General features: G+C 31.5%; 1 protein-coding gene across 1 annotated transcript; it reads left to right on the top strand.

Moving 5' to 3' along the window:
• The first annotated feature begins 6,230 nt into the window (after positions 1 to 6,230).
• LOC143601784 (uncharacterized) lies at positions 6,231 to 8,006 on the top strand. The gene is made up of 7 exons (XM_077079097.1): positions 6,231 to 6,236; positions 6,352 to 6,431; positions 6,527 to 6,659; positions 6,749 to 6,870; positions 7,042 to 7,162; positions 7,567 to 7,641; positions 7,737 to 8,006. Exons 1-7 carry the CDS (start codon positions 6,231 to 6,233, stop codon positions 8,004 to 8,006), a joined length of 807 nt encoding a protein of 268 aa, XP_076935212.1.
• Positions 8,007 to 11,569: the final 3,563 nt, after the last annotated feature.

The raw sequence follows: 11,569 nt of genomic DNA, 5'->3' as shown, positions 1-11,569 counted from the left end.
AGTCTAATTAAACTAGTGTTTTTAAGAACTTAATAGAGATCCATAGGTGTCTTCTTGAGAAGGGTCAGGGGTCCTGTTCGGGTTTTCGTTAAGTGAATAATTTAAGATCCCAGTTCCATAACTTAGCATTTTCCAACTATTTGATAATTGATACATTAGGGATTCTAGCCTAGGTGGTTGCTTGTCATCATTTGAATTAAGTCTAGGTTTAAGTCGTCCTTAAGTCTTAGTGATTAATTTAATACTAGTTTAATATTAGTTATTAGAAAAACCCCCAACATAATATAAATAAATAGTCGTGTCAGTTATTTAAATCTAATTAGCTAGTTTACGTAATTAAAAGAGTCTCGTGGGTTCGATATCTGGACTTACTTAGCTGTACTAGAGTCGACCGGTTCACTTGCCGGTTAGTAGTTTTAGTTAAGTTAAGAGTCCAGAATTATTACTTAGTGTCTAGATTAGCGTTTATTTAGTTAATAAATTAATAACTACTTTTAGCACATCACTTTATTACTAGCAGAGAGCCCGTACTTTGCGGCGGGTGTAAACCATGAAGTCAAACCAGAATCAATTTATTGGTTTGTTTTGGTTTAATTTTGAACAGTTCGGTTTCGGAAAGTTTCTGCCTCCAAGGGACATGGCGCAACATTCATAAGTCCTTTGAAAAAAATATAGCATGTCATCAATACTTTCATTAATCTTTAAAACATATAAAAACAAACATTGTTTATTGGAAATCATATTAACTAATGGAAGCAATTACAAGAGCCCATTGATTGCGTTCGCATGCTACTGCCCATGATCTAACCTTAGGTTTCTTCTTCACACGTCCAACTGCCAAACCTCGCTTAAATCATTCAGCCATCTGCCCTAAAGCCTTTTCCCAAAACATATTAAAATGAGCATTAAAAATTCATAATTTATCGTCGAAAGTTCAGAAAAAGCCTTGTGAAGCCGATGCCTTTTGTCATAGGTAGGCGTATCATTCAATGTGGAGGTATACCAACATTCACCAATTTTTCGGATGATTGTTGTCCAGATTACACATGGGGCCACCCAAATTAAAACATCCTAGAGGCTCACCTAGCTGCAAAAAGATAGCATACCCAGATAATTTTAATGGTAAATATGAATCATATATATTTACAATGCCAATAGCTTCAATTGCAATTTATCAATTGCAATTGAAGGAACATAAAACAATAACTGATTAAAAGAAACGAAAAAAAACTTACGGTCTAACTTTTTACCAAGAAGAACGTCCTGCACATCACGAGACATTATTTGACTTTTCTTTTAAGAGCATTACCGTTAAAACTAAAAGGACCAATTAGGTAATTCAAATGCTTTGGCTTGATTCCTTGATATGGGTTCAAGGAAGTAAGGGGATGAAGCCAGCCGGGTATGGCATACGTCAACCCAAGGTCACTGACAAATCAAGCCAGGTAACAAATCATATAGAAAGGAAATTGTCTTAAATTTTTTTCCAAAAAGTTGTTCAATTAACCTAATCAATAATCCATCAAATTCAACCTTATTAGCAGGTTAGCAACTAAGTGATTTGAAAATGTTTGTACAATATCAAATTTCTTTTAATTAACAAAAGCATGATGCGTAAGAAAAAAATAAAGTTAGGTATATACTTTTGCATGATCCAACATCACCAAAACAAAAAAAAAACAATCCAAATAACTATCAGATTCACCTCCATAAAGGGACATATATTATGGCATTTGCATGTGTCTTCTTCTTTCTTTAACTATTAATTTATATTGTTTTATTAATATTATTTTAGTCTTGCTGTGTGTTTATGTATACCTAGAAGTTTCTACGCATCGGGTCATGTTCATCTCCTATTTTCCATCAAAATTCTTAATAAACTTCTAAAGTTAAAGACTGTTATGAAAGATTTGGGTGGAATACATTTAATTTGATCCTCTTTAATGCTTAAATGATGGCAAATTTTAATAACATTTAACATCTATAACATTATTAGGCCTTAATTTTATATCATAGATGACTGGCTATAACAAACAAACTTATGATGAAATGGGAACTAAATACAATACCTACGTCTGCAAACTGGATATCAACAACATAACAAAACAGTTGACTCCGAATAACCAAACAGTTGTATTCAATAAAACTGAGAATATATAAAACACATACCTACTAACATTTGATGAAGGATTTCTCGGTGCCGACAATAGATAACAAAAAAGTGAGAATAATATACATGCCTGCACAAAAATAAAGGGATTCGTTAAATGAGTGTAATATGTCTTGCAAGGTTTCAAGCATAATCGAGTGGGATGGGATAACTAAATAGCCATTGGATATTAACATTCTTAAAAGAAAAGGTCCTTAACATGCTCTTGCGTCATGCTTTATAATATAGTATAGATAAAAGTGTAACACGTTTACCTTCTCTTTTACTTTCAAACCTCGAAAGATGCATGGACAAATCCACGGTGTTCTAGCTTGTGCTGCTTTTGCATCACCGTTTAGGTAACCATTATGTTGTTTCAACCTGCAAAAGGGCAAGCAAGTAGAAATAATAATACTGATTTATGAAAATATCGTCTATTTTTAAATGAGACGTGTCTAATACATTAACATTAACGCCCTCCAAATGAAAATGTGTTCTCATTGTTCTCACTCAAATATGGTTTCTAGTCTACTATACACGCCGGGCCTAGTTAGTTAAAGTTTCACATAATCTTTCACCTAATCTCCTTCTTTTGTCGTATTAACCTAGACATTGCAAAATGGGTGGGTCTGGTAATAGGGTAAAACAAGCCATTTTAGTCAAAATGTTATCTGGGAAAAGGTAAATTACAAAAAATATAAAAAATGGTAATCTGACACATTATTCCATATATGAGTCTTCTAGATCTATATTGTGAAAATAATAATATGTAGTTTGTTTTTGGGTAGTTCAAACCCATACCTAATTGTAGGGGTGTAAACGAGCCAACGCGAAATGTGCTACTGGAACGGGCTTGCAAAAAAACAATAATACCCTTTACATAAAGTGTTTCAAAAACTCACAAAGTATTAGACAAACAGAGGTTAAACCGGATAAGTTATCAAGGCCGTTGGACCACCATTTCACTTAATAAATGCTTGTACAGAGATGTTGTAACAAACATAATAGCATTTTCATGAAGAGTAATACCAACAATGATGTATATGATCAATTAACAAGGTGGTTATAAGTATCAAAACTCTTATTTTCAAAATTAGGAGCGTCCAAGCAAAATGTGTCAACTTTGTGTAGTTAACATGAAAGAAGAGTTTTTCAGATAAGCTTGTACCATACAGCCATAGCACATTATTGTGACCATCTATATTCTTATACCAAGTTATAGCTAAAAATATATGTAAAGTAAACCACATGTTCAATAGTATAGTTGAAGAAGATGATATCCATAAAACAAATCACTAAACATTTACATGATCAAGAGAGGTAATTTACTGTCAATGTTTGAGGTGTACCAAAAGCATTAATGAGTTTGACAAATCCCTGAAGCATGAAGACAAACCTAAATCAAAAATATAAATAATGCGTGGCTTTTGAACTTTCTGCACACATCAACAAACTGATAATCATTTGACATAAGCCAATGATTAATTCCTAAAATAAACACAAATTCACCTTGCATCTTTGCTAAATGCATAACAAAATGTGCACCCATCGTCGGTGAAGCTAAACATGCCCTTGATGTGTTGCTCCTATAAAATTGATAAAAACCACAACCTTTCAAATAACCCATCATCAAATCAATAAAAATAAAAAGAAATTAATCTGGAGACACTAAACTTACGAATCAGGTAACGGGCTAAAAACATGACTTTCACCTATAATAAACCCAGGTAAAATAGCAAGAAACACCCTTTAGTTATCATTTACCAAAACACCATTCAATTGATTTTACAAAATCATTTAAAAGTTATTATCTTAAAACAGCAAATTGAGACAGAAATCAAGTTATTAATTCAACAAACATGTATATATAGTAATTGAGTTCATATCACACACCTAGGGCATTTAAAAGTTTCATCTTAAAACAGCAAATTGAAACTGTCTGCCAAAAAGAGAGAATTTTATCAAGTCTCCTAGAGTAAGCCTTAGCAACATATCAAAAAATTGTTGTCAGCCAAGATTAGTGTGGTTAGCCTTACAAGATTACTGACCAACAAATCAATTTCCTAAATTATAATCAAACAACCAAATATACATGTTTAATTGAGATGAAATTTGATACCTGAATAATCTATAGAGTTTCCCCAATCGTAACCAAATTAAAAACTGTATGAACCCTAAAAAGAATGATAATTAGAGATGAAATTGAAACCTGAACCTGAGAGATGAAAATTGATGCGTGAATAATTTATGGAGTTGTTCCCAATCGGATGGGGAGTTAGAAGCGTTTAATTGAAGCAGTAGTTTAATATAGGGTTTAAAGGCGTAATTCAACATGAAACGGACCCAATTATTTATAATTTAATTAAAACGGTTTCTAAAATTACGATGTTTAACACTCTGTATGTACTATGTAACGTCCGCTCGTATTTGCATTCTCCACATTATAGCAATCTTCTGCACTTGAAGCTTTTACAAAGTAAGTTATTCAATTGTTAATTATAAATTTTATATTAAATGTATTATTTCACTAAAGTCTTCTATCATTTTATTTAAAACAGATTACAATGGAGGTTAAAAACTTTAAAATGTTGAATGAAATTGATGTTCTCAAAACATCTCCATCCACATTTAAGGTTAGAGTTTTAGAGCATGGACCGTCAAGGATAACAAACATGCCAATGATGACTTCTTGATGGAGATGGTCCTCGTGGATCAATTTGTAATATATTTTCCTTTCTCTATAAAAATTATTACTTTTTTCATTAATTATTTACACATGCTTCTTATTATTATATTATTATTTCATGAAAGGAGAATAGAATGTAAGCTACAGTTTTCAAACCCGATATTTTTCGTTTCAAAAGGTTTTTAAACGAAAACTCTACTCTAACAATTGTGAATCCTGGCATGGGTTTGAATGGTTCCAACTATAGAGTAATTGATTGTCCAAACAAGTTGGTTTTGGGACCAAACACCCATGTCAATCGATGTGAAGACTTTGATAGTCGTATGTTTGGTTTCAAAATAACTTCTTTTCAATCAATAATTAACAAAGAGATTTCTTTCAAGTCCAATATAGGTATACACCTCATTTTATATTTAAATAATATTTTTCTATATATTTATTAGATTTTTTTTATTAATTTGCAAGTTTGTATTTCAACTAATACTTTCATTTGATTTTGGTGGATGTCATTGGTCATGTGGTTCACATCTTCAAAAGCAGCGAGTCAAACTTTAAAGACAAAAACAAACATGTCATGAAGATCTCTGATTTAAGGTAATACTATTGATAACAACTTTATTTAAAATATCTTTATTTAATATCATGTTTGGTATTATTTTTTAATTTCACGTGGTTATTTTTCTCAATTTTAAATGAAATAAACCAACTTATATATTCGTGGCATACCAACCAATAAACTTTAAGTTGCCCAATTTACAAATTCTCTTTATTTTTTACTTTTAAAAACTGTAGTTTAACTTTCGGTGGATATATTAAATTTTTAAAAACTAAAATTCCAGAAAAGGGCGGGCATAAATTTGGGTTTATATCTATATTTACAAATTAAAACATTTAACCTTATTCAAAAGTATTTTTATAAAACATTTAACCTTATTCAAAAATATTTTTATAAATATAATTTAACCTTATACAAGATCTCAAGTATGCGCCTTGATAAAAAAATTAATACCTTACTATTAGTAGTTTAGTTGTCGATGCTAGAAACAACTAATGTATGTAACACATTAGTTGTTCATGCGGTTATTTTTTTCAAATTTAAATGAAATAAACCAACTTATATATTAGTGGCATACCAAACATTAGACTTTAAGTTACATATAATTCTTTTTCATGTAAGTATTTTAGTCTAATTTCATATTCTCTTTAATTTCATGTTTTTTATTTACAATATGTTATTTAATATCTACGTTGTTTTTTTAGTGGAAATTGTGTTTATCTTACACTCTTGGATGATTATGTCTCACAATTGTCTATATATGTCAGATCATTTTGAGGAAGGCCAAGCGATTATTTTACTTTAATTTGGTAGAGTAAAGTATTATACCGGTTCTGATAATGAAGGTAATTATATTTATTCTACTTCAATTCTACTTTAATTTCATTTATCTTTCAAAATTATCATCTTCAATATATTATGTCATCATATAATCTATAATTTTTTGTAGAGAAAGTTTAGGTCTCTAATTCTTTTGGATCGGATGTGAGCCGTGTGTTTATCAATGACTACTTATTTGAAATTGACCAATACAAAAACAGGTGTATAACAATTAGTATCTGTTTTTTTCCTATATACGTTGATTAATATTTTGAATACGTTACTTTTATGTAATAACAACATTTATCATTTGCAGATTGTTTGGATTGCTAAATGGCAATGATGTCAACATTCGTAGACCAATTCCAGTGAGGTCATTGTCATCTCTTGATGACGAGTTTTTAAAAACATCTTTCTATAATATTTCCGAGATTTGCACAACACTCTTGGTAAGTTACTGGTTAAATTTTTTAAAGTCTCCTATTTATATCTTATACCCTATTGTATAACAATTAATTATATTGTTACTTTTTTACAGCCAAAAAGTATCATTTTTCTCGAAACAATAAAAGCTATATGTCCGGATACAGATTGGTATTACATTGGGTGTAGCAATTGTAGTCGTAAACTAGTGGTTAATGTTGTTGAAGGTGGCATTAGGTGTTGTCTCCACACCTAGGTATACAAGATGTAACGCATTAGGTGTTGTCTCTACACCTAGGTATACAATTACTTATAGTTTGTTATTACATTTTTATGATGAATATCTTTGGTTTATATTGTTAAGATTTTTTTAACTTTTAATTAATGGATATGTCAACCCAATTGTAGGTATAAGATAAAGATAAGGGTGCAAGATTCCACTGGAGTTGTTTCTTTGACCCTCTTTGATAGAGATGCTAAGTTGCTGATTAAGAAACCAGCCAGTGATTTGATTGTTGCTAAATATGAGGTTTGCGTTGATTTAGTTGTGGAAATTAGTTAATTAACACATATAATTTTCTTTTGTGTACCGTGTCTTTGCTTTTCTTCCGACATGTCTTTTAATTTTTTTGGTTAAATTTACTATAGAATGGGATCGCAAGGGGTGGAATTCCCTTTGAGTTGAATTGTTTGTTAGAATTTAGAAAAGAAATTTGCTTTCAAGGTTGACATTGCCGACTTCAACTTCAGAAATAATGTGGAAGACTATGGGATTTCCAAGCTTACTGATGATCATGGAATTATTTAACAAATTGATAAAAGGGTTTTTGTTTCTCCGGTAATTATCTTAAATAATTAGAACATAATTATTTTGTATTATTTGTTTCTTATACTTTAAAATACAAATTATTACCTTACCATTTCAAACTTCAGCCATCCGATTCCGATTCGATTATTTCGGGAGCATCTGTTTCGGAACTTCAATCAAGCGGTTCTCTTTCAGTTAAGGTACATATAGTATCTATGCAAATTCTTCTTAAAAAAGATATATAATAAAAAGTTGTCTAAAATGTTTATTCTTTGTTATTTAATTTTAATAACAGCTTTCTGATATTGGTGACAATCAAACTCCAAGTTCTAATGTCGATGATCATGATGAAACCAATAATTACAAGGGATCTGTTACCTCCTCTGATGATAAACTCAAGAGGAAACTTGTGGATGTTTTTGAAGATGACGATGAATCTAGCATGTTAGCAACTAAGTTTAAGGCGCTGAGTGTTGAAGACAAAGCCACAACCAGTCATGCAATTGCAAATGAAGGTGTGACACTTTTAACTCCAATCGGAGAAGGCTTCAAAATGAAAGCTTAAGATTTGGTAACAAAGACAATGAATTGATTTCGTTGTTATATTTCAAGATTTGGAGACTTTTTGTTTTTGTTTTTTTTTTTTTTTTTTTTGTTTCATTTGGTTTTTCAAACTGATTATCTATGTTTATGTTTCTTGGATTTTTGGAATTTAATCCATGTTTGGATGTTTGCCTTTATTTAAGTTTCAAATAAAAATTATGTTTGGATTTTTGGCTTTATATATTGGATTTTGATGTTTGGCTTTATATATTAGATTTTTTTAGATGTTTGGCTTTATATTATTCTGTGTCTCTAAATGCATCTTTTTCATGCACATGCTCTATATGATATTGCTTTTAACTTTATTTTTTACATTACTCTTTTGTAACACATGTATTTTATACATGTTTATAACCTCTTATTTTTAACATTCAAAATTGTGTACGGTTTTTTCGTTACCTTTTCTATCTTATTGCTTTGACAAAACCATCTTACCACCAATATAAATTAGATATTATTATTGAATTTCGCAACAACCTCATCGACAAGTTTTGACCATCCGCTTAACATTAAGAATATTAATAAAATTTATAATCCCTTAAAATTTTATATATGTGTTTTAACATAATATTTATTACATAAATTTTACTTATAATAATTTGGTAATTTTTAAAATTGGTAATCCCTAATTTTAATAAAATTGAATATTTGTTTTTGAACAAAATATTTTTTACAGAGTTTTTTTTTTTTTTTTTACTAAAATGGGGTTGGAGAGAAAACTAATTACTAAAGTAGGTGATTTTGAAACTATTTAACAAAATAAGTATTTTTGAAAAAACTTTTTCTTTCTCTAAATCTCATTGCTTAAAAGCTAATCCACTAAAAGCCAAAATGAAAAATAGGATTTATATACATAAGGAATAAGCATGTAAAATTTAATAAAAATAAAGCTAAGTAAAAATCTCTAATGATCAGCGTATTTTATTATCCGTTTTGCGTTCGAAACTATTTTCTTTTTATATTTAAACTTTTAAATCAATTGAGAATCATTTAATATAAACTAACGATTTAATAATATGTTAATTATGATGTGGAATTGTTTATGATAATCCTTTGGTTAGAAGTTTTTAAACAACTGATTGTGTCGGTATTATAAGATATACTACTATGGTGACAAACTGAACCGGTTCCTACCAAACAACATCGGTAGCAAGTGCCGATACCTAATGGACCAAATTAATACTGACCGAATTTTCATCATACCATGCGAAGAGTTCCTCTAATTATTCTATAAATCACTACATAAAAAAAATAGCGTGTGAAAAATTTATGGTTTTTTAAAAAGTCACGTGGGTAGTTAGTTTTGAATAAGGGTAAAAATATCTAACTATTATATAAATTAACAAGTTGATGAAAGTTCAAGTATTAAACTTATAAATTCAAATGTAAATACTACTAGCTTTTTCTCAAATGCTAGTAGTAGTAGCGTTTAAATTGGTTGATGTTTATATTTCCGCAAAAGTTTTGTAGGAATTGGTTGATGTTTAATGGTAGTGGATGAGGTTGATTTGTACTTGTCTCAAACGCTAGTAGTAGCGTTTGATGTTTAGGTCAGTACAAATCAACCATCAACGCTACTACTAGTAGCGTTGATGGTTGATTTGTACTGATCTAAGTAGGAATTGGTTGATGTTTAGGGTTTGGTTGATTTGAATAAGGGTAAAAATATCTACCTATTATATAAATTGTCGTTTTATGTTTATTGCGATCCTAAGGTGAATAGGATCAACAAGTACTTGTTTCAAACGCTAGTAGTAGTACCTTCCCCATCATAACGCGTTTTGGGCGCTTAATGGTAGTGGATGAGAGAAGAACTCCACAGTTAAGCTTGCTCCGGTGGAAGTAGTATCAGGATGGGTAACCTCCTGGGAAGTCTTCACCTGGGCAGCCAAAAGCAAATCCGTGAGGCGATGGTGGTACGTCCCGGCCAAAGCGGACAATATTATGGTGCGGCGGTAGCTGGGCTGTTACAGATGATATCAAAGCCAGGTTACATCAAGAGCAATGGTGCTTGCGCATTGGTGCTTATCGTTTCTTGCTTTTCGGCGATGGGCAGAAAAAGTCGGGTAGGGTTACGGTGGGGGTTAGATTATATAGAAGTGAACATGCAAGTTTCAATAAGGCCCTCCATGTTTGAGTTTCTTTTTACTTGATCCCAAAGTTACAAAAACCCAAGTGTCCGTTCAGCCCCCTCCAAGATTCGCTGCCTGAACTTTCGATCCTAAACGTTAACTGGTTACTTTTCCGTTTCCTTTTATTCTAGCTTAAACAAAACTGTACAACAAAGCAATTGTCGGAATTTGGGGTGTTACAAATCTATCCTCCTTGCAATAGGTTTCGTCCTCGAAACCTGTAGTGTATAGAATAGCCATGATCAAAGTCTGGAGACGCCTACCAAAGGTGCTACGGAACCGAGACTATCTCAGCAATGTCGTCAATCTCTAACCCGCAAAACTGTTATGAGATGAGAACCAAGGTACACCAAGATCGACAGGTGAAAGAACGACGATTGTTGTGATGGGCGAACTCTTTTCAAGCGTTAGCGTGGGGAACTATCAAAGGCCATATCAAGAAACCGGAAATAGACCAGGGTGGAAGAACATATTCGTGCGCAAGACTAGGTTCACGTCCACTGAATGATAGAGATCAGGAGCTTTTGTTTAGGAGGAAAAGATGGCGAGGTGGGTAGCACAAATGATAAGGATGGTTTTAATTTTTAAAAACCAAATGGCTATCCATTTGCAAAGAGGCCCCTTAAAAACCTTGTAATCAAAACGTAATTCCAAAATAATAAAAATAGAGTTTCACGCGAACCCCGGACCCAGTTATACACCAATTAGGTTCATCAATTAACCAATCACGTCTTGTTTATATAACCGCTTAAGTACGGGGAATTGGGGTGTTACAAGTCTACCCCTCTTATAATAGGTTTCGTCCTCGTAACCTGTTACATGTCAGATTCTACAGACACTCTATTGCCTTTTACGTAGGAGTTCGAGTCGATTGGTTGAGTCTATTTTACTGGCTACTTCGTAACAGTTTCAAATAAATTTCTCCTACCTTAATAATGACATTATCATATTTATATTTATGATTATTATTGCCCCTACTACTTACTGTTATCCATCGAATATAAACAATAATTCACCAGAAAACAATAGCCTAGTAATTCCCATAAAGCAATCACTAATGGCTTCGGTTATACTAATATATTTACTAATATATAAATCTACATCAAAACAGTCATAAATCAATTTTGGAGTTTTGATTAGCAAAGGATAGAACACTAAGAATATCATTTTAGGTCATCATTCAAAACGTAGCAAGTAATATAAACCGCTAATTACAGTGGCCAAGTGCAATCAATTGTTTACTTACTATACATGTTTTAAAAATTTCCTATCATGAGACATATCGGTGTGCAACTTAATATAAAGAATGAGCATTTAGAACTTTACCTCTTGGCTTGCAGCTACTCGTAATGGCATTCCTTAATTTGGTCCCATTCACAGTCTAAGTCTAGGC

Source organism: Bidens hawaiensis, unplaced genomic scaffold (assembly GCF_021521415.1).
Source record: "Bidens hawaiensis isolate Kalapana, Puna unplaced genomic scaffold, B.hawaiensis_p1.1 tig00057086_1, whole genome shotgun sequence".
In the NCBI taxonomy this organism is placed as follows: Eukaryota; Viridiplantae; Streptophyta; class Magnoliopsida; order Asterales; family Asteraceae; genus Bidens; species Bidens hawaiensis.
Note: the sequence above shows the minus strand (reverse complement) of the source record. Positions and strands in the feature narration are given on the sequence as shown.